Source organism: Apteryx mantelli, chromosome 2, assembly GCF_036417845.1.
Source record: "Apteryx mantelli isolate bAptMan1 chromosome 2, bAptMan1.hap1, whole genome shotgun sequence".
Taxonomy (NCBI): domain Eukaryota; kingdom Metazoa; phylum Chordata; class Aves; order Apterygiformes; family Apterygidae; genus Apteryx; species Apteryx mantelli.
In genome coordinates, this window is record NC_089979.1 from 80,500,888 (window position 1) to 80,525,367 (window position 24,480).

The 24,480-nt window shown below is 37.9% G+C and overlaps 1 protein-coding gene across 2 annotated transcripts in view; it reads right to left on the bottom strand.

The window, feature by feature from the left end:
* Positions 1-6,583: 6,583 nt before the first annotated feature.
* Positions 6,584-24,480, bottom strand: part of LOC106482919 (cadherin-6) — a 105,079-nt gene continuing 87,182 nt past the window's right edge. For both annotated transcript variants that reach the window (XM_067290979.1, XM_067290980.1), the window contains 6 exons: positions 22,891-23,144; positions 16,950-17,086; positions 13,085-13,206; positions 12,169-12,286; positions 11,827-12,078; positions 6,584-7,925 (listed from right to left, as the gene is read on the bottom strand). In XM_067290979.1, the coding sequence (XP_067147080.1) occupies positions 7,435-7,925; positions 11,827-12,078; positions 12,169-12,286; positions 13,085-13,206; positions 16,950-17,086; positions 22,891-23,144 (1,374 nt within the window). In that variant the 3' untranslated portion in view covers positions 6,584-7,434. The remainder of the gene's footprint in view (positions 7,926-11,826; positions 12,079-12,168; positions 12,287-13,084; positions 13,207-16,949; positions 17,087-22,890; positions 23,145-24,480) is intronic.

Consider the following 24,480-nt stretch of genomic DNA (forward strand, 5'->3'; position numbering starts at 1 on the left):
TATGTGGAGGATCAAAGATTCTGGGCTACCTATCAGCAGGTGGCCAACAGGGATTCCTTCTGTGACTAATGTGTTTGCTAGAAGATGAGACACTGCAGCTGACATATTGTGAGGTTTCTTGGGCCTGCTCTAATACAAAAATCAAGAGAACCAAGACACAGGGTAACTGTGCCCTTTGTGTGCTTGCACCTGCACGTGTATGTCCTTAGTGCATGCGCAAAAGAAGTAGCTAGGTCTTGCATGTACAGTGCCTAGTTTCTATGTGGTGTTCAGATAATGAAATAATAAAATGAATGCTTTTTAATTACTTTGCAGACCTATGTGTTTATACCATCATGTTCTATTACTGAGTGATTAAAAAACCAGTTTTCTTGGCATTTTCATGCAGAAGGTTTCTTCTTGAGGTCCACCAAAGATTTCATGATGTGTAAACTAATTTCTCTAATGAGTGACAAAAGTTACTCTGTGGATTTAATTCATAAACCACATACAAGTCTCAGCATTAAACTGGTTGCCTTTTTTGGTTATTTCTAGTGGTTTTGACGATACACTGCTTTGCTATGAGTTTTCCCACTCTTTTCTTTGCTGTTGTACTTAGGAAGTACAGTATAGCTGTACAGTATAGCTACTTTACAGTATAGCTATATATAGCTATAGCAGTATAGCTACTTTACAGTATAGCTACTTTACAGCTACTTTATTTAGGAAATGTTAAAATGAATATTTTTCTCTGGAGGTTGTTCTCTTTATATAAAAAAGTTTTGCAAATGACATTTGGAATATCCATAAGTTAATGCAGTCCTTAAGTGGTTTTGGGGCTCATGCACTGAAAGACAAATAACTGAATGATGACATTATCAATTTTCTGATTTTTTTTTTTTTTATATGCTTCAGGGAAGGTGTTCCACACCCTTTACTTGGGCAAAGCTCCTGCTGGCTTTCAGGGAAACCTCAACTAGTCAAAATATGGCTTGTGATCATATATTGATATCATCCTCAAAGTAAGCATCACTAAATGATGCCTTCTCAAATTATATGACTCTTTTGGGGGGCCTCCCCAATCACAGAACACTGATCCTAGCGCTCTTACAGCATTTTGGAAGCCAGACATTTACAAATGGCATTTGAAAGATTGAGCCAATTCACATCTGTGTCTTAAAGTAACTGTAGAATCTCTCTTTTTTTTTTTATGACTCATCTTTATGATAGCTTGGTGAATACAAACCATAGATTGAGAGAATTAGGAAAAAAAAACAAGTTAGAAAAAACAATTTATTAAGTAATATCATATAAATAACTTGTTACAAAAATCAATTTGCAAAAAGGCAAATTCACTCTGTGAGAAATCGTTGTTCAAATTGGTTTCTCATTAAATTCATAAATTTCTTTCTTCCTCCCCCCCCCCAAAAAAAAAAGCCATTACAGTGAACTAGAAGTATAAGGGAGAGAGTGCACGCTTGCCATCTGACCATAACAAATAGCCCAGCCACGCTGCAAGAGAGATAATCATTCCAGCATGGGTCCCTTTGTAAAATAGGGAAGCTTCTAGGTGTAAACCTCTTGGATGATAGAAATCTTATCACCCACAAATGTTCCTCTGTGCTGACTGGTGACCGGTTCCATCCGATGCTCGGGCTACTTCATAGAACAAGGGGATGACATTGCAAGAGACTGTGCGGCTGGCGCATGCCAGCAAGTAAATCCTCCCAGGTGGTGGCATCAGTTTCAATTTATGCTTGGAAGTATTTTTAATTAAAAAGAATCAATACTGAAAAGCATTTATTTTAAGGGTTTAAAATCACAAATCTCAATAGGAGTTTGCCAGATTGATTTAGCTCAGTAACACAGTTAAGATGCACATAGCATTTATTATAAGGCCTTTTTTTTAAGTTTAATTTTCAAAGCAATGAAAGTAATCACAGAATTAAAACAGTACAGTGATTCTGAAGAGTTTTTATGTGTCAAAATCCAAGACAATTTCATGTTTGTAGTGATGTTTCTTTGTTTTTTACCTGAATGTTTAATAATTCTATACATTTGTTTCTTTAATAAACACTAAAGTAATAGATCATAGAAAACTAAAAGCTTATAGAAAGTGTCTCCAGGTATATTTACATAAATAGTGCAGTCTCGTAGGAAAGGCCAAAAGCCTGTTGGAGTGGAAAGGATATCTCTATGTGCTGGACTTGCGCCTTATTTGTCAAATCAACTTTGAGGAACGGGAAATTTTAAAGTTTGTAGCTCCTGCTTTTTTTTTTTCTCCTTTTTTAAAGAAAGAATAAGACACATGCGGAAGAAATAAGAGCAGGTTCTGTAAAAACTCCTTTGAAATCTAGTAACTATACATAATATGACAGCTTTGTGGCTTTTAAGTGCCATGGGTCTGCCTTGTATATGACTGATTACTTTCCGCCCTAAACCCCATGTAATTAATTTTCTTCTCTTCTTCCTGAAACTCCCCGTTTTCTGACTCTTGAATATCCTAGAACCCCAGACATGGTTTTTAGATACTTACTGCTGAATTTTATGAAATGTTCATGACGAATGCAGGTCTAAGCCAAAAAGTGTAATACTGCAGAACGATGGGCAGGATCAAGATTGCCTCAGCTGTGCCAAAATAAAATGGCTGAGAGGACAGACAGGCATTAAAATGTGAAAGACATCTTGCTTCCTTTCTCAAATGAGTTGACTACTGTGCTTTTCCCCTCCTACTGGAGCAGTGCGTGAGGCTATAGACATTAAATATGCTTTTGTTCCTCTTCTTTCTTAAATACAGAAACAGTCTCTTAGAAAACAATTCTTTCTAAACACCAAACACTAAAATGTTGTGGCTTTGACATTTATTGGAGGAGGCTGCTGTCTCACAGTTCTAGAGGGGTTGAAAAGAACACTGCCTTTCACAATTTATGAACTAGAACATACTAGTCAGAAGTAGCGTAATGACTGCTAACTTCTCAGCTCTCATTTGACGAGGGAGCTCAGACTGCAGTGTTAATTGAAACACAAAGGGGCAGGAGAGGGCAGCATCCAGTTGCGACAGTGGTCTTCTAAAACACTTTAATACTTCTCATAGCAATGAAATAAAGAGGGATTTTAAAACACACACTGGTAGGAAGAGCTAACGTGATGGTGTCCACAGTTAACAGCTCAGAACCACTGGCTGTAGTTCACTGAACACTGCTACAGAAGGCCATCAAGATAGATCTGTTGCAGAAGTTTAACATGCTTTAATAATAATCATCAGAAAGTTCCACCAGTTCATCAACTGTGGGGACTTTCTTCCTTAGAGATTTGAATCAAAATAGCCTGGATTTCCTTTGCTTGTTCTAAAAGAAGATAGTATCTTGCTCTCTGTCCATGCAAAACTCCCTCTGTCTGCTCTAGGAATTCTGGAGGAGTGAGGTAAGACCTGACAACTAACAAAATATGTAAAATCCTTTTTCTTCTTCTGGAATAAAGTGGTCACTTTGGGAGTTGGAGTGGAATAGCTGTGCTAGAATCCTTAATCTATTATAACTGTAGAGATGCTATTGTTCTGCAATAACAAGGCTGGGAATTTCACCCATGTAAAAAGGCCCTCATTTCACATTAACCCCACTGAACTCCTTAGTGTCTTTTAATAGCTCCCCTGTTTTTAGATCAGACACTTTTCCAAATTAAAAGTGAACTGCATTGCTCGTCTCTGCTTGAATTAGCTAAGTCTCTTAACATTGTTTCTTCTCCTCAAATAGATGTGGTTCTAACAGGAGCAGTGTTTCTTAACACAACCCTAAAACCCACTTTGTAGCCCATAATCTAACACTTGTTTATCTATAAATGACAATTCTAGCATTGTGTGAAAGCATTGCAAAATATGTTTTTCTATATCATCTAGCACTCTGGCATGCAACAAGGTGCAAAGAAATACTACTGCAAAATTTTGTTTTCACTGCACTATGGCATTTTAAATATTTAATACTCAGTACTGATTTTATAAATTGCACTTGGTGGTACTGCCAAGAAAGAAGAAAAGTCAGAATTGAACTCTTGCTGTGCATGAGAGATACTAAATCTGCCTAATCTGTGGAAGAAAAAAGACCTCAAAACCTAGGTGTGTAAATAATAATTCAGATGTGAGTTATGCATTTTCCTCTAATTTTTTGTTTGTTTTTGAAAGAATCTGTTTGCTATTCAGACACCACATTTGTGGTGTCATTACATAATTTATATAAAATATATTTACACAACAGGCACAAGTAGCCACTCTCTATTTACTGTGTCACTCATTGGACAAGATAAAACCAGCTGTCAATTAAAAAAAAAAAAAGCAAAATTTGAGTTTGAACTGTTACTAACTACCACTAAATCAGACAAAATCACAGTACGAACATAGGGAAACAGTTACAAGGAGATCAGTGATCCATCCCTATCTCATTATTCCATTCCAAAGAGTGACTAAGGCAAATTTACTTGCGGTTTGGTCCAGTCCTTTCAGGGTTATGGGCAGATTCCCTGTGTGGAGGCAGGTATAAGGACTGCCTTCAGTCAAGTGGCAGTGTCTCCCTCTTACCTTTGGGCTCGGAATGGCTTGCAGGGCTAAATGCCTGGGCATCCACAGGCCTAGAAGGTCTTACAGCCACCCTTGCCATCCCCTCCCCACACAGATCTGTTTCCTGGGGATCTGAGGAGGGGAAGGGAGAATTCACTGACTGGGCATCTCGCATCACTCTGAGTTTGAGGCAGGTTGCTCTGGGCTCCCTGTACTGCAAAGAGTAAGAAATAGGCACCTTGCAGGGAGCAGTTTGGAGCACCAAAGTGAGGCTCCTACTTGAAAGATTCCCCTGAAGGCCACTGTCACCTCTCCACTAACAGTATGAGGAGACCAGCCCAAAGTGAGGGGCCTGCAGTAAGTGGTGCCAAGCATTTGCTTCTCCTTCCATGTTGCTGAAAACCATTTTGGAACCAGATGGTCTGTTTTGTGTGCCAGAGCCTGGTTTCAGACAGGCTGCCTTCTGGATGCTCCTATTTCAAGGAAGCCATGAAGGGTTAGACTTTTAATGGTGTCATCTTAAATTACAGAGAGATCCTTAGGAGAATGTTAAGAGCCTAGTTGCATCATTGCTGTTGTGACAGGCACAGCAGGCTCAAGGCACCTACTCCACTGGAATAAAGTACCTTGATAGGCCTCAGTCAGTGAGACTGGAGGCTCAGCAGCTTTCAAAACTCTGGTCTCTCTCTTCTCTGACAGCCCATCTCAACCCATAAGGCTGGGCATTTTTGAACCACTAGGTACCTTGCTTTAAACTTGTAATTGTGTAATGATGTCCACTGCAAAGGAGTCCTTTCTGGTCATGGGTGGACATCTCAGTATAGACTGCTTGTCCTTTCAGCTGTGAGCTGGTCTGCAAAATCTGAAATTATGTCGCCATGCTCATAAATACTCTGGCATCCTATTACTCTCTTTATTTAACTCTGAGTAATGAATTCCAGGAATTAATTTTTAATCCCTTTTAATTTTCTGTTTATGAACTTTTTTTCCCTTGTCTTTTATTTTTTGAGTAAATTGGAACTCTTGCTTGGTTTTCAAACTGATTCACTGAAGATTCTTGCAGGGGGTGGGAGTGGGGAATCAATCTATGCCTGTAATTCTAGTACGAAATACTGTTTCAAAAATGAAATAAATGAGATTATTTGAGGGGTGTGTGTGTGTGTATATACACACACACACACACGCAAAAAATCCATCCCCCTTTCCTTGGTATGGTGTCACAGGCTGTGTCCCTACTGTGGGGCTCGGGAGTGCTTTTAGCTCCTGGAACTGGGTGGGTCCCATGGCTACCCCTCAGGATTTTTTCCAGATAGCCTCTCCTAAATGGCTGGATTTGAATAGCAGCCACTGCATGTTCTTGAGAAACCAACAGAAGCACTGGGTGGTGCACAAGCTCTAAAGAAAAGGTTTTGGTCTGAGTACTATGGCATTCCCTTTCTCTTTGCCCCAGCCCGGACAAAAATTGTTTAACTTGGCAAAGTGGATTAATACACCCATGGAGGACTTTTGTTTAAAATGCTAACTTTGGTGAAGTCTTTAACAACCCTAGCTGACTAGTTTATTAAAAAGAGAGTTATAGTTATAAACCCTACTTTTCAGGCCTCTGGAATGACAATTGATTCTCACTTGTGCATTCAGGGCTTGAAACAACAAAAAAATCCAAAAAGATGAGGAATTACTTCCTATGGCAGGATGCCAGCACCTTCTCTCTCTAAAGAATTTTGCAAATGACTCATCTAATCCTTGCAACATCCTGATGAGGTAGACGTTGTTTCCCCACTTTACAGATGGCAAAACTGGGCAGAGAGTCAGTTGGGGAGTCACCCTAGGCATCCAAGCAGCGGTGTTCAGGGCATAAAAGTACTCCTTTCCTCCTATGCAGTTGCTTCTCTTGCCCCAATGGGTGGTAGTCACCTTAAAGTGACCACTCCCCTCCTGCACATGCGAACAGGCAGAAGTAGATGGATATGAAAAGCCTGACTCCCACACCCCCAGCACAGTGGCCAACACCACTAAATTAATGTGCAAGTGGAAGCCATCAGAAGTACAAAGAAAAGCTTTTGTTCTGCTCCTTCCTCCAAGTCACGGTCTGATCTGGGCTTGGATTAGATGACTTGCCCCATATCACAAGGCAAGTCTGGGTTAGAACTAGGATACTGTCTAAGAATTAGATATAGGGGCTACTGACCACACACACACACATGCATGCACGCACATCTCTCCAGCAATGCTAGATCAGAAGAATATATACATAGCAGTCAATGAAATATATATATATATGTGTGTGTTAATATGATTCAGTACATTGGGGCAATGGCAAGTTCTAGAAAAACACTTAGATTTGAATGACTATTAGGCCTGTCTACCCTCCTCATGAGTAAAATGCATGTTTGATGGTTTTTCTCAGCTGACTCTACTTGTGTAATAAACCTCCATTCCACCACCACTACTTTTGACTATAATACATAGGTTAAACTAGGGTACCTCATTACATAAGGATGTGCAATACACAATCAACAGAGCAGTTGTCTGAGCTGAATAGTCTGAATACAAGTAAAAAGAGTAAATGAGCTTAAACAGTAATATACTCCAATTTACAATATAAGCAGAACAAGTAAAAATATTGCTCCCCATCTGATCCTTTTTTTTCCCTCCTCTACTGATGTGCCTGTAAGATTGACTTGGTAAACTGGATACACAAAAAAATAATAACTTTGCCTCTTGGAAGCTCATAAAATGATACCAGAAAAAGTTTTGTGACAGTTGAGCCACACAGACTGCAGTCATTTGACAATTAGAACTGGTAGAATAGAGAACCCTTTCACAGAGCTGTGGAGAAATAGAAAGAAATAGCCACTTCACATATCTCAATGCTGTTTCTGAAAACGAAAAAAAAAGGCAACAAATTAAGAGTCTTTGTCACTGTCCATTGCGCCATACATATCTGCCAGCTTTTTAAATCGAGGCCCCCAGTCACTGAGGTAATCGTAGTCCTGATCTCCACCTGTAGTCACTGACTCCAAGGAGCTGAGGGACTCTGCCACAGAACCATTACCTTCATATGCGTAGGTTGCTAACGAGTCATATGGGGGTGCGGTTGGATCTGTATCATTTTCCTTTAACCTTTGGTTAATGAAATCTCTGACATCCGTGTTATCTCGCTCTGCTGCAGTCCGCCGTGGCATAAAAAGTGTTTCCGGCACAATGTCTCTGCGTAATTTATTATTGTCTATGGCTTCGGGATTCCTCAGTGTGCCAATATCAAAAGCCTGGGTATCTTCCTCTCCACCACCTTCATCATTATAACTGACAATGTTGTCTCTGATGTCCTCTTTGGAAATAATCAAAGGCTCTTTCTTTCGTTGCCGTCTCAGTGCTGCAAACAGCACCACTGTAACTGGAAACAAAAATAGAGGAAGAGAAAGGGAAAAGTTAATCCCAGCTCTATTAAGATCCCCAAGAAATGCTGCACCGCTTGAACTCTAAGTTTTAAAAGACGTTCTGCAAAACTGTGAACACATACTTTGGGTTTTCAGATTGTGCGTTGTCTGCCTGTGAGTACCTTGTGAAATGAGATGGCATGGATATGCACTAGAAGAAGGGAGATGGCAAGCTTGTAAGAAGCTAAGCAGAGTGACATTTTGTCAGAAGTCATAGTTTTACCTAGAGACCTGTTGCTTTGAAAACAGAGATAGTTTCATGAGAGTTGGGAAGGGAGAAATACCTTCACCAAAATAGGTAATAACATCAGGTGTTAATTACCTTGAACCTCTGGGATGAGATGAAACTTGTGCTATGGACAAGGTTAGTATCTACTGGGCTATCATGAAAGGTTAGCGAGGCTGCATTTCAAGAACAGCAAGCATCTCCTCCTCTAGAAAGAAGTTTGGAATGGGATGGGTTCTGAACCAGCACAAAATACAAGTTCTGTTAACTTTCCTGGCATTTTTACAATGTACATCACCTTAAAATAGTACACAGCTTAAGTCTTAAAGACTGATGAGATAAGATATTGATATTATTTTATCTACTAAGGACTTGAGATTTCTCAAACAGGTATTTTAGGCCATATATATCTATATTATATAATTGTATAAATTATATATTATTATAAAGTGTATATATATATACTCTAAAGTATGTGTGTGTGTATATATATATTTTTTTTCTTTTATTCTGAGGGTGGGAATTCTTTCCTAGGCCCTAATCCAGATTTACATATTCACACTCAATAATGATCCCTAATACTGTCAGAGAAGTGGGCACAGAAAGGTGGGAGGGGATGTGTTCAACATTTTATTACCTTAGAAGCTAATTTCAGGCTTTTTTAGTTGGATACTTCCTTAAATGATTGAATATTTAAAAATGAATAGTGGCAAGGAGCAGGGATGTATTACTGCTATCACTGTTGCTTTAGTGGTCTGAGGCCCACAGTGCCCAGTAATTCAGCTGTGCTGTGCAAACTCAGAGGGGAAAAAAAAAACCCTCACATCTTGCTACTGTATTTGTAGTTCTTTCTTAGCAAAGCAAATCAGAAAATAACTGCATTCATTGATATGAGATAATAATGTGGATCAAAGTCCTCTCTCATGTCAGTTGTATTTCTGAAACTGTGTGAGACAAGGCACAGTAACTGTCAAAGTCTTTTTTTTTTTTCTCCCCTGCAGTCTCTCCTTTGCTTGTAACTGTGTTGAAGACATTGTCCAGTACTCAGGATATCCCCCAAACAAAATTTTAGCCCATTGAAACTAATCTTCCTTAGTTTTCCTTGTCAGACTAAAAGATAAATAAATAAATAAATAAATAAATAAAGATAATTTAGTGCAAGATCCTCTTTGTAGGTGAGCTTAAGCACGTTCTGGAAAAGGCTCTTACTCTGTTTCTCTCCACTGACTATACAGGGACTCAAGAACACAGGATAAAGTAGGAGAATGCTCTCCTAATTCCTGCTGTGTCTTTGCCATAGACTAGTGTGAGAATATCTGTCAGTATGAGTTGAAAGGAAATGAGTGAAGTGGTGAAACTGAAAACATTAGAAAGGCTGGTTCAGATGGTGAAAGCCTCACACTCTCACACTGATGATGATTTACTTATGGTGTCACCTAAAGCCCTAATTTGAATGATTTTTCTTTATGCTGCTGTACAAAAACACAATAAGAGAGCACTCCTGTCCTTAAGAGCATAAAGCTGTAAGACTATTTGGGAAGACTTGGAAAAGTCTATATGAGAGAACAGAAGTATCTGGATGAAATCATGGAGAACTTGAAAAACACAGAGTCAACTTTGAACGGGCTTCCAGAATAGTGACTGACAGAATTATCTGAGAAAGCATAGGAATGGTGCAGTTTTCTTTTTACGTGGAAGTGTTGTTGAAGTATCCCATTAACAAAAAAGGTGTTATATAGAATATGCTAGGATGATTCCTAAAATTGTGTGAGAGTCAAGGCACAATAACTGTCATTAATTAACTTTCATTAATAATTATGTCACATCCTTGGTACTTGGGTTTTCTTATTTTTTGCTGAACTGGCAGACAAAAAAACCCTAGATGTACTTTAACATTCAACATCATCTTTATTTGGTCAACTTTTAGCAGTATCTCAGGCCTCCTAATAAGCCACTAGGCATATTCAAACTGCAAATAAAATCAGCAATTTTCAAGTACTTTTTGTTGATGTTAAACTTTAAATTTTGGTTCAAGTCTGCCCAGAATATCGCTTTTCACTCAGTAGTGGTTTCACATGCAAACCCAGCAACCAGACTGAAAATAGAAAATTATATACTAAATTGAAAATCTGCTTATGGTGCATGGCAGTGTGCGCAATAATTGACATAAAGTGCTGCTTAGCACGCAGAATCAATTATTTTTGATTGACATAAAACAGGAAATCGTTTTAATGTCAGATTGATATTAATGAGCACAGTTGTACTAACTAGTGCAAAACTATCTGCAGAATCAGATTTCTTTGTCTGATAAGGAACTTGATACAAAGAGGGCTCAGCCCTTAGATGCAATCATATCATGTTTTGAAAAATAATTTTAATGGCAAATTAAGGGCCTGTCTGCATTCCCTTGTGGGAATCCTTTCTGAAAAAGGGATAGCGTTTATCTGGGCAAGCTATGACTATATTGTTGAAGTTTGAGAGTCACCATGTGGTCTTTATCTCATGACTGGAGAGGGGAATTTTTTGCTAATCATAAAGATCAAGGTGATTCTGCTGTGGTGATTGGTGTGTTTGAGGGAGATAAGAGTATGGCAGAAACAAGTGGAGTCACTGAGGAAACATTTTTCTCTTTTGCTTGACCCTGCTGTTATAAAACTAGTCTGACTCCTTTTTTCCTGGGCAGGTGCCCACCAGGTACCTACCAGGTACCCACCTGGGCAGGTGACTAATGAAGTCTCATTGAGAACTGCCTATGTGCAATTGTACTGTTTTCACCAAGTGACTAGACTATGGTTAAAGGTTGAGGGACAGGTTTTCTGTTTGCTGTATGACATAAGAGGTGGAACCTGGCTGAGAGGAATATGCAGAAAAACATTGCAAACTACCCTTATTTTTCAATTAAAAATTGCTGACCACCTGTAAGTGCTGTAGCCTGCACATCCTCCAGACTCAGGAGATTCCAACTTCTTCGTATTCTCAGGTGCTAGAAATGGGGGACACTGTAGCTTTTGAGAGAGTGCTTTTATAGCCACCCCCTTTCAGTATTCATCTCCAGCACAACAAAAGCACTGCATGAGACTCAATTCTCCTCACTATAGACATGGAAAGTTAGTTGTTTAAAACTAAAACTATCTGGCCACCTCCAAAGGGTGATTTGTCTCATCCACCTCAGATACCAATAAGAGCATAGGATGAATGGCTCTCTAGAGGTGCCTGTCTCTTTCCATTGACCGGAGGGCAGAGCACAGTCATCTTGTCTTTCTTGGACTTTGCTAACTTTTAGGCAACTGCGGCCAAGTAGGATGAATTGTATCCACCACATCTGCAGTAGCCCTTAGAGAAGGAAATAAAATAATATAAATGCAGGATAAGACATTTGGTATCTCTGCTTTGCTATTACCCTAGCCTTGGCATAATCACTTGTAGCTATGCAAAATAAGTCACTGTCATCTATGAGAGTGATCGATCTGATCTGGAAGAGTTCTGTCCCCTTGTAACATTTATTTTGAGGAAAGCTAGTTTAATTTCTTTGTCCTACAAGTATTAAGGAGAGAAACTTCCCATGTATTATTTGTTTGAAATGTTCACTCCTAATCCAACTCTGAAAGGAACAATGTCTGTCTGCCACTTACCTAGTAATATAATGATACAGAGAAGAATAGCAATGAGAGCCCCAGTGCTAAGACCAGTAGGATGAATCAAAGCTTCTGCATTACAGGACAGCATCTTTCCTCGATGGTCACAAGCACATACTCGAATAGTCACTGTTTCGGTGCTGCTCTGGATAGGGTAGTCATTGTCTGATATTACCACTGGCAAGAGGTAGGTACTCATTTCATGCCGGTTATATCTGTTTTTTCGAGTGAAAATCCCTGCTGTGTTGTCTGGAAACACAAAGCAAACATTATAGGAGTACTCATCTGAAGAGCAAAAGCAAGGACGAGCTAATAAAGAAGGTCTTCCTAGAAATTCACCTCTGTTGTCCTGGAGTGTAAAGTTTGAGCTGCTGGCTGCCTCAGGAGCTAAGGAGAATGAAAACTGGTGTCCATTGAAAGAGTCATCTTTATCGACGGCACTTAGTGTTTGTATCAGCTGAAACAATAAGAAAAACATTATCTCCAAAGTCATTGGGCCTTACTCTTATTTAGCTATACAAGGGTTGTAAAGTGATCTTATTGTATTAACTTCTTTCTTCTACTTTAAGGCAGTTGATGCTGCTACAGTGAGCTTAATAAAAGTGATTCATGTGCTGCTGATGCTGCTTAGGATCACCATGCTATTGTATCCCAGGCTAATTCAGTAATGTAATGAATTTGGAAATTGGCAAGAGGATCATGTTGAAGTCAAGAGAAGGCTTGGGCTGATGCCACTCCAGCTGGATAGGAAACGTTTGCATTTGACAAGGACTAGAAACAAAAGGTGAGATAGTCCAAGATATCTATATATTTTTCCACCCAAATCCCATGTCACAGGACTTGTTTGGCTGAGTCGTCTAAATTATCTGCTACTTGGAACCATTTAACAGTAGGACTAGTGGAGAGAGAGTTATCTGGCAGCACATAGTTATATCACAGACAGGACTTTGTACAGACCTGTAACTCTTTTCTGAAGGAGGCAGTGGAGGTGCCTGAGTATAACAGAGGATCTCAGAGGGAAAATGCATCAGGGATAACAAGGCACAGTACAGAAAGCAGCTGTGTAAAACATAGTGTCACATTAGCTGCAAGAATACTAAGTATAATCAGATTCTGTGCAGTCACTGTTTAATTTAATTTTGCAAAACTGACAGTTTGTTGCAATGCAAAGTACACCTCTTGATGAGGTGATGCAAGAGTAGTACAGAAACTCAATTCATACGGAATATTTTCTTAGTACAAGCAGTTAACACACCTGTTCTGCCTTTGCATTTTCACAGACAAAGGTCTCGTAAAACATAGGAAACTCTGGAGCATTGTCATTTACATCCAAAACCTTAATGAACACTGGGACACGGCTGCTTTGTTTTGGGTTATCTGAAATGATAAAACCAGAAAGAATAGAGAATTTATTTAGCCCAGCTACTGACTTAGGGTAGGGAAAGAAAAGGACAGAGTTAGGAGCTCGTTGCCTTAAATCTTTACTTGTTCATAACTCTCCACAAAAATCAGGCTTTGTTGTCGTTACTCTGGTTCTGTGTAAACTATTTGGCTACAACTGGGTAGGAATGAGTCCAGGGTTTATAAATTCATTTGAACATTCCAGGTGTGCTTATGAATGCATATGTAATAGATATAAAATAAAATACTGAAATTAGATGAAATGAATGTATCAGCCTAAATAAAACAATTTGGAGAAAACAAGGTTTCTGGAACCTGTCATCTTCTTTAAGTCTGAAACAGGAGGTCTGAACAGGCATGAAGGTTTTTTTACCTCTCCATTTGTAATAGACAATATTCCCTGTCCCTACAAATCTTGTGTCACATTTAAGCTACTATGACTACCATTACAATATATAAATCATAACTGCTGTAGTTGTCACAGATCTTATCTAATCTTGTATGGATTGATTTGGCTGATGTTCTAGAGCTGATACTAAAACATATTGGCTGAAGAACATAAGCATTCTACAGAATCTGCAGATCCCTATATATAAACATGTTGTTTCTCCCATAAAGACTATATGAGTACCAAAGGATTGAGTTTGATAAGGATATTCCTCAGCACAAAATACCTATTAAAATATTGCCATCTTCTTATACAGAAATGGAAACAGTTGGGAATGTATCACATTGTATAAACCATTCCTCTTCCTGTTGGACTAACGGACACAGACTTTAGTAATAAAGGTACCAAAATAAGGAAGGAAAGACAATGGGCAGCAATCTTGCCTAAGAAGCCTGAAGGATGAAATAGGCAAGATTAGGAGGCAAAAGATCACATCATAAAAACCAATGACTCCTACAGGGTGTAAAAGACTCATCCCAAAACCAGGTTGTTGTCATGAATCAAGAGGAACCCAAGAGACATTGCCAGTACTTGATAATCAGTGTCCCTTGTCCTCCATATCACACAAAAGTGATCATGGGCAGACTGGGTAGACATACACAACATAGTGCTTGGGAATATGTGAATGTGGGAATGTGAGAGAGTGAAATCTATGAGGGAATGGGTGTGACTGAAATCAGTTTTATTTAAAATAAATATCATCTCCCCCTTTTTATGAACTCACATTGAGTTTTGTTATGTTAATTTTCTACCCATGTTATAGTTTATTAATACACTTCAAACTATGTTTCAAGTGAAAAAAAAGATTGAATAAGATATAGCAGATCTATGACTCTCTTTGCTTCTACAAGCATTCATTATAGTCATTTGTTGAGTTAGGCTTTAGTGCAAACCCTATTACTGTATTTATCATACTTCTATAAATTTAAAAATGCCTTCTTGAAAATTGGCACTGTATATTTGTATTACAGAACTCAGTCATTTGGACAAAATATTATACTTTAAAGCTCTATAGTCCCATTGAGGTTAGTATGATTCCATTAGGCATAAAACACTAATATGAGCTGTTGGGCTAAATTCACTCAATTTAGTTGAATGTGTATTCAGTTTATGTATAATATCTGTATTAGCTGAATTGTATGCTAACATACATCAATACAAACATTACATTTTTATAATAGGCAGAAATCAAAAGTACTCATTTGAATTTAGAGGACTACTTGCAAGACTATTTTGTATGGGCATATCTTTCTAACAAATTCATTCAAATATATTGCTGAATGTATTTCTTTCCTCTCAAAAATTACAATTGTTTTCTTTGTTGTTTTTTGAACCATTAACTACATGTTTTTATTTTACTTTTTCTAGGTGCTTAAGATTTTGAAAAATTTAAAAAGGTATTGTAGCAAATAGAAGGTTCATGAAAACCTTATCCTCTGTGGATATGGGCCTTTTTTTTTCTCGATTTCATGGAAGTGTATGTGGAAATATATTCATACAACTTAAAGTTTGTTTTTTTTTTTTTACTTTTTTTCCTTTCAAACTATTTTTGCAAATGAATTAGTGTAGATTTTGTGTTTGTGTTGTCCTTTAATTACTGCTGAACTCCAACAAAAAGTTCCACCATACACAACAGATGCACAGGGCTCCTTAAATCTATTAATCTATACAGCAGTATGTTTTCTTTTTAGCCAGCAACCAATCTGAAAACTTAGAAATTTTTCTGAATATGGCCTCAAAGTCCTGCCAGTGTTTGGTTTATCCTTACATCTTAAGCAAAGAATATTTGTTTTTAAATACTCTCAGAATTCTCTCAGATGAATCAGCTGTAATTCTGCAGCTGTGATTTGGGAGCCCTGTGTTCTGAGTGTATTATCAGTTTGCCTTCTGACTATGTCTGGTAAAGTGATCTAGTGTTTCACCAAGTATTTGCTTGCAACATTCAGAAGGTGATTCTCATGGCTGCTGAGGAACTGCAGCTTGGACTGATGAAACACAGAGCCATAGGTAGTGTGTGTTTGGGGAAAAAAAGCCCCGAACTGTCTCAGGAAGAGCATTCAAAAATGGAACTATCTACAAATAGTGTCTATTTTAGATAATTCAAGGCAAAACTTACGTATTTCCATATTTTTTTTTCTGTAAAATGAAATCAACAATAGTTATGACTGAAAGGTATTTCTATTTATGGCTGTACCATTTGATTACTTTTTATACCAAAGGGAGCACCTGCCTTTCTGAATGTGTGTCCTGGCTGTAGCTAGACTGGATATTTGTTTTAGGTTATTTCAGGGAAATATACCTGGAGTTTGATGTGATGGCATGTCACTGAGAGTGATTAATGATCAGCTGAAACTTAGTGGAATGGGACTTAAGCTAGCCTTGGTTAAAATCACTAGTTTTAGCTAGGAGTGGTGAGTGGTGATGTATTTATATTTGTCTCAGATCATTTTTTTTTTTTTTAAGTCATTTAGCTTCTGAATTGCACAAAGACTTTGAGACAGTCACAGAACAGGTGTTAGTATTAGATATATCTACCATTCCACCATGCTTCAGAATCACGGGTAATGTGACTCTAAAGTGAACAGGATTGCACTTAGTGTGTCACAAGTATGTCACATGCTTGTAGTTAATGTATTACAATAAAGAGGACTGTTTATTAAGACTATCTAGCATAACATGTCCTCATCTAGACCTCATGCATTTTAGCTCCTAACATCAGTGTGACTAGTATCATCACAAGATGACTTCTGAGCGGTCCTAAACTGAACAACAGGATGGTTTGCAACTATGGATTTGAATTTCAAAGGAGAGTAAAGAAGTTAGAAATGGAAACCCTGATAAAACTGTTTAAGAACTGGGCACCTAGATCAATCCAGCCTCCTCAGGCCTACTTGAAAACATCCAGCCTGTGCTGAATTCAGTTTAGATCAAAACAAATTTGACCATGGAATGCAATTTAATTTTAAACCATGCTGTATACCACTTTTCAGAATTCAGCATTTATATTCAAATTTAAAAATGGCTATTACTGATTAGAAAACACAGAAGTGTTACCTTTCCTTCCTGCTCAGCTAAATTATCTCTTCATAAACTGTGTCCCTAGGAAACAGAAAACTGCAGATTGTCTCTTCCAGAGTTTCTGCTGCTTCTTTGCTATTGAGTAGGCCTATCCATATAACCTGACATCTGTCCAGCCATGTTTTCCACACACTCAGCTAGAAGGCTAAATTCATTACATCAGGGACTGCAGTCGTATCTAAGTTTGACTTACTGATCTCTGCTGCTATTACTGTAATGTTGTGCCATAGCAATGTTTCCCGGTCTAGGGCTTTTGAAGTAAATATCGAACCATTTCCTGAATTGATGTTGAATACTCTGTCCATATCAGTGTGTCGATCTACAGAATACCTGCAAATACAGATACAGTGGTTAGAAGAATGCTTTCCTTTTAATTTCTATGTCCTTAAAACATTTTCTAAGACTAGACATCAAACAACCAGTAAATGGGATTGCCTTTTGTTTACAGTGCAGGCTTCTGCACTTTATATATTCATACAAAGAGCTTGTTCTGAGCTGCTAGATAATGACACATTGGAGGTTTGATTTAGAGGGTGGGCATTGTCACTGAATAAATGAATTACTGTGGAATCTTCATACCTCTGAGACCTATCAAAGCTTTGTTTTTAGTGAGAAATGTGAAGTCTGTGTCCTGAAAGATATGAAGTTTATTTTAAGGCTGAGTTGGCTTTCCCATTATAAAACTCTCTTTTTATGGTTTGATATCTCAACTGTTCCAAATCACTTCTGATAGAAAATTTGACAGCTGGGTTTCATTTCTTCCTTTCACATCCCGGTGTTTAAAAAGACTGCCCCCCCAAAATAAGTCAGCAAGAAATAGATTCATTGCTGCATGGTACTTATCACATAAAGGTTTGCTGTAATTCATTAAAACTAAGTTGCTCAGCCCTGGTTGATGGTAAGCTACATGTGAAACTGAATGCTAACAAGCTCTGGAGGAGCTCAGAGTCTAAATACGGTTTCAAATTTTCAATCTGATCTTTCTTTTTCTGCCTTACTGAATCTAACTTGTAGAAGTCTTCAGTTTATGGGAGAGTGTGTTACTATCCTGATCCAAATGCTGTGACTTGATTCCACCTCTGGTGAAAAGAAAATTCTTGCATAAATTATGGAGGTTTTGACAGAAATATGTCTCTGATATTGCTAAAGCAAGTATACAACTGCATTATTCTGTTCTTGCTTCAACCTTAATGTGCGCTGATGTACAATCCAGAGCCTTAGGAAGGCCAGTGTGCTCCCTTGGTCTCCTTGCAGGCCATAGCAATGGAGGGAAAGCAGCTAGTGCTGTCTGTTGCATCTGAGCAAGGATAAAGATATGGCTGAGCTAGTATGTAGTTGGATTAAAACTGTGCTAGGAGAATGACAGAGAGAGTATAGCGTCACTGTAGAACAGAGGAATGCAAAAGCTAAAGAAAGAATTTCCATTCCCTGCTCTGCTCTAGGAGCAGCTCTGCAACATGTTGTCCCTTATTCTGCACAGATTTCCCAGTTCCTGTGCAGTGTCTCTTAACTTCAGAGAAAGATCCTTGTAAGGAGGAAGAGAATAGAAGAGTCCAGTTCATACACGTGATTCTGAGGAAAGTTTAAATTAAAAGGCAAACCTGCTAATTATCTTGTAAATGAATGCTTTTTTGTTCTTTGCAAGTAAACAAGGGAGATATAATATCCACAGTAATTTAGCCTGATGTTATTCTAGAATGAGAATTTAGTGTACCTACCTTCCTAAACAAAATTATACCAAGTACTAATTACTGAATTACTTTTATTTCTCAACATTGAATTCCACGGATACAACCAAATGAGATTCAAAGGTACTCACACAGCTAAAGTGTTTGGGAGGATTTGCATAGGCGTGCCTTGCTACTTCTTCAGTAGTTGATTTAGTCTTTTTGCTCTCACTGGACCAACAGTACCAAAATTTCAGCTATAGGGAGTCAACTAACCTGGTGTCACTAACCTAGTTCCTTTCTGCAGTATTATGACACTCCTGACAGCTTGAAAAGACCATGCAAAAAGGTATGTAATATGCAGTGCTGGCTGATGGGACAGCTCCAACAGAGTATATAGTTTTGCCCAAATCTAAATATTACGTGTGAATTTGTTGACTTAGCTGAAATGTTTGATGGAAGCAAGTTTATACAAACTGGTCTGATTCTCTTACTTTTTGACAAAGTAAGTATTTGTTATGGTAAACATTTCATTTTAACTTTCATTCATTCAGGCTTTTCTATAACATTATGTTGGTATGTCGTGAATTCAGTTATATTTAAGATATTCTGCATCTCATTTCCATATCTTTTAGTTGAAGTACTTTAGTATTTCCATTTGGCAGTAAATCTAGATTTTTCATTCCTATTTGAAATGAAATATCAGGATTTCCCATAGATTAGCGAGTCTAGACAACTAGGCTCTTATTCAGCAAGATATTTAAGCAAGTGTCTAGCTTTAGGCATGAGTAGTCTATTTTTTTCCTTCAATTATGCTCTCACTCATGCTTCATATTATGAATGAAGTTAAAATATCTTGCTGTTTTAGCACATTTTAATGCCTTGGTATATTCTAATCACTATGATTACTTTTTAAAATTTCCTAAATTCAGTTGTGTCTGTGATACAGTATCTGGGAGAAATGAAAAAAATTCTTTACGGACTCTTTTTAAGCTTAACAGAGCTGTAGCAGGGAGGTTTTTCTCTTCAAGATACTCAGAATTTAAAATATAAGTCTTTGTAAACCCCTGTGTATATTCAAGTCATTTGTAAACTCAAAAAAGCAATAACAGAGAACAGCTTCTTAATGAAATGTTAATTTTATTTCTTCATATTCAAGAGAAAATACATACAAGGTCAATGTTGTTAAAGTATGTTCTAATTATACCATTAACCCTAGCCTAGAAGGATGATTTTAATAAGCTAGACTGTCACTTCTGTTTCTCAGTTTATATAATCCTGTCTCCTTTGATCAAGCATTGTTAATTAGGTCGAATTGGTGGCGATTCTGACTTAATGGTTCATAACCTACTAAGAATTAAGCAGACAACATCAAACTCATTTTTACATTTATTTAATGAAATCACTGGTGCATATTTGTCAGATTTCAGGACTTCACCCCTTTCAAACCTTGAAGTACTGACAAGCTAGGAAGTTAAAAGGTATACACGTAGATTCCATTCTCTCCTTGTATATAATAGGATGAAGGGGAGGGAGAAAGAGAGACTCTAACACATGCAAATATGTTGTCAGTAAAATACACAAACAAAATTAAGCCTTACATTTGTTTGCAGATCATTTTCATCTGGGATACTTTAGTAAATCAAATCACAGCAGGGAGGCAGTTCCAGTGACTGATGAACTTCATTATGCCTCTGAGGAGTTACTATAGCAAAAAAACTCAACTAGCAATTTAAAAAGACCTGATGTACAATACAGTCAGTTGCAGCATTTTTTTTGCAGTATGCAGTGGATAATAATATCATTTCTGTTTAGATCAAGCACAATTAGAATGCAAAACTTTTTTTTTTGTAGCACAACTGGACAGTGGAGTGTTAATCAGGAATTTATTGATGTTCCTATCTATGGATGACTATTTAAATATAGACAAACATCTATTGGTATATTTTTGCATTTTCTTAATGTCACATTGCAGCCAAGCTTATTTATAAGAGCTAGGCTGATGAAATTTGGCTCTACCAGTACACAGGTGGTAAATGATGCACTCTAATAACCAGAGCAGGTATCCACTTCATACTCTGCTGTTGCTTCATTGTTGTCTTTTACTCAGCGGCTTGCCATCTAATGCAACAGCAAGTCAGGAAGATTTGTGGGTCAGGAAGGGATGTGTGTGTGAATTTTTCATAATGCATTTTCATAATGATATTGTGAAGGTTTTCTTTAATGGAAGATCAAAGGATCTTCCATCTAACAGAGTTAGGGCTCAGATTGTTTAAAAAGAGAAATCTTCACTCAAGTAGAGGAGAAAATGCAAGGCTTTCATTGTAACATCAAGTGTCTAAAGATTTTATTTTAAAATGTCAAGGAAAATTGACAAGCAAGTGACAAGTCATATATATACAGTCTAATTGCATCTTTCCTGAAGCTCAGAGTGAAAATCAGATTTAGCATCTCCATTGCATGATGGAAAAAAAAATCACCCTGTCAAGAAGATGCAGATACAACCTGTGCCCCTAACATCTAGGAGATACCCAAGATGTTAACACCATAAAATCACATCTTGTTGCAAGTTTGCATCTCACAGGCTGCTGCTGTCTGTTGATTTCCTTCCCCTCTTCTGATTTTTCTGTTTCCTCTTGCTGCATTTATTTCTGTTACTTTAACTTCTTCCTCATTCTTCTTTTTATTCTCCTTTCACCTTGAGTGTTACATGCTGGTAGTATACAAGGGAGACAAGTTTCTGCTGCTCTGCATGAATTTTGACACTTCTATTATATTTTGCGCAATAATTATCTAATATCTCCTTATCCTAATATGCAAAGTACCTGTACAGTATTAAAGAACTGTCCTGTCAAAGACTGGTAACTTCTAGCACACACATTCAGAAAAAGAGCCAGTAGGCAACACTCAACAATGCACATATATACAATGCGTATAATTCCTATTCAATATAGAGCTCTTGCAATTAGGAGCTGGTGCTCATGTGAAATGCAAAGAGTTGTAGTTCTCACCACAAAGAAACAGACCCATCACTTCCCTTACTCTGCAGTGCCATTAGATATGAAAAGGAGGCTCATATGAGGAAGGGGCCAGGTTTCCACCCCAACCCAGTTTTAATTTTCATGCTAGTGTGCCCAAGAACACATGCTGTAGAAGGTGTTTATTCTGTCCCTGGGCTTCTCCAAGGTTCGCAAAAAACTATGTGTCCATTTACATTACTATGCTCTGCTAATCCAGAAGTTCGTATAATTGTTGCATGTCATGATATAAATAAAACCAAACCTTAGAAAGTTTAAGTGTTGAACTAGGATTTCTGTGCAAAACATTGCACACAAACTGAAGACAAAGAGGCTTTCTGCCACAAAAGGATTTTAGATTTAGTTTCATCATCTAGGAAATTGAGATGATAATATTTATCCATCCCGCAAGATGAGCTGAGAGCTTAAAACTTATTCATGTTTCATAAGCATTGTGAGATATCTTGCTGAAAGACAGTTGTTTGCAGAGGTGCAAAGAATCAGTGGAGTGGACTTTATTAAACTTGCATTGTTCTATTTTGATCTTAAAGCTACTTTTGCATTTCCAAGGTGTCCAACCTAGCGACATGCTGAAAATTGACCTGAATTTAATATTGCTGTGTTTTTCATTTCCTCCTTTTACTGGCTTCTCAGTAGCAATGAACTTTAATTAAAGGGCACAGCTATTTAAAAGTCCTTTCCTACTTCATTCAACATGATTTAAGTACTCAAGTATGTTTTCAGATGCACTGAACCTTCTAAGTGAGACCTCTGATTTATAAACCAACAATGTACCTGTTAAACAATTTACAGAAAATGAGAGCTTAGGTTTAGCTACTCTGACCTTAAAGTCTGCTCCACTTCCTCTAAGCATAGTTTATTGATTCATGGCAAGTGTAATTCATGAAGTCCATGATCCTGATTCTTATCTTACTAACCTTACACTGATAGAAGTGAGATCAGAGTCTATGTGCACATGAGCTGCTTCTAAGGTGTTTCTACTTGTAGTTTAGAGAAGGTAAATGTGACCTCAGTTAACCAGGGCTGGAAGGATGGGAGAAGAAAGGGCTGCTGAATCACTCCCCTGTCACAAAGCCAAGAGGATGCACTGCACTGGAAAGTGTTAGAGGTGGACAGGGAACACTAACCACTTTTAGTGCTCTTTTTTGCAGTTTATCTTCCCATGTATGCAGTGTCATTGAGAAATAACCACAAGCATTAGTTATTGAAGAAGCTAAGGTGTAATTCAATGATGCAAGGGGCATGCACACACAATCACGCATACATATATATACTCTAAGAGATCATTTACCATCTACAATACTTTGCATTTAAGCACACCTGAACAATTTCATTGTTAAAAGCTTTTTTTTTTTTTGTATGCTGACATGAATAAAACAAAATTAATCAGTAAAAAATTTAAGCATGAGGTGAAATAGCCAGTGCTTACTTGACAGGGTTATTGGCAGTATCCGGATCCTGAGCTGTTACTGTTCCTATTACGCTGTTTATTGGAACATCTTCTTTCGCTTCAATTATATATGCTGGTCTGCTGAACACTGGGTGTTCATCTACATCCTCCACCTGAATTCTGACTGTAGCTGAGTCCTTGAATGGTCCCAAGTAGAGGAATCGAGGGTCCACATGAGTATTGGTAGCTTCCACTTTCAGAATATACAGATTTTTATTTTCAAAATCCAGTGCCTTGGAAGAGAAAGAAGGGAGTCTGAGAGGTCTGTGGGTGTTGTTTTGGCTTGCAGCCAGATGTGCCAAATGAATGGCTGGATGTCAGGGAGACGCCTGTGCTGTAACGGGAGCCTGTACTGGGATTAAAATGCCAGCAGAAAGGGGTTGTATGCCACTAACAATAAGCTCCACAAAAATGTACATTTGCAGGGAATTCTATGCCTGAAACTCCTAAACTCCTAGATTAATCATTCCTTCTCAAATAGCCTCAACTCTTCATGCTTTTTATTCTGATAATTTTGGCATTTAGTTATTTTCTTGTCTGTTCCTTGGCATTAAGCATCACACACTATAGGGGGAAAGATTTTATAGGAGCTGCTTGTTAAAATATTGGCATTCCATTACTGAAATGAAACAGCATGTCATCTGGTGTCAGAGGAGATCGAGGACCACCTGTCAAGGAAAACATGATATTATGATAGGATAGGATTATATTATGTTCTGTTAAAAGTGTGAAGGAGAAGCATGTAGGGACTGTTTCTTACAGAGTACCTACTTAGAGAAATTTGGGGAGAGAGGAGTCACCCTATTTTTCCATTATGTTGTACAAAATTCCACAGAAACCATGGCTTCCGTCAGCAACAGATAGAAATGCAAACAGAATTAGACAGATATCATAATCAGACCCTGGAAGGCATCTCTTAAAAAACAAGTAATGACAGGTGTCGTACTGATATCAACAAGCAAAGTGCATGTTCTGAAAATCTACACAATGTCTATTTAGTGCTGACTGAACTTGAACTGATGGAGGATGATATCTGTAACCTTATCAAGCTTGCCTGATAACCCACTGTAAACAATATTTCTCAAACCTTTTCTGACAGCCAATGCGCAACCTAGTAGATGATGTCCATTGTGATCCAACAAGGCACTGTGATTTTTTTCTGAAGTAAAAGCACAATGATGGATTTTCTTAATTACATTTTCACAAAATGTGAGTCAAAAGAAATTTGTCTATGTACTTTAATACGCTATAGCCTATACAATTCAAACCTTCTAATAGTGCAAAGTAGGCAATGTGATGCTGATTATTTCTGTGGTCTTACCACAGCACCTTTCTAATAAGTGAGCAAATCCTGTAAGCATGACAGTGACAAATCACAGAGTGTACTTCTTTGAGTTACTCTGTGAATATCTTCAGATTGTAGAATTTTCCATCAGGCCTATCCCACCCCATAGATTATTTACCGTCTTAGATCCCTCAAAGCATGTGCATTGGTTTAGTAAAGGAGGGTATAAGAGCAGGGTTCCTGATTGGTTGTATAAAAGAGGCTTTTCATAGGGAATGTTGTAG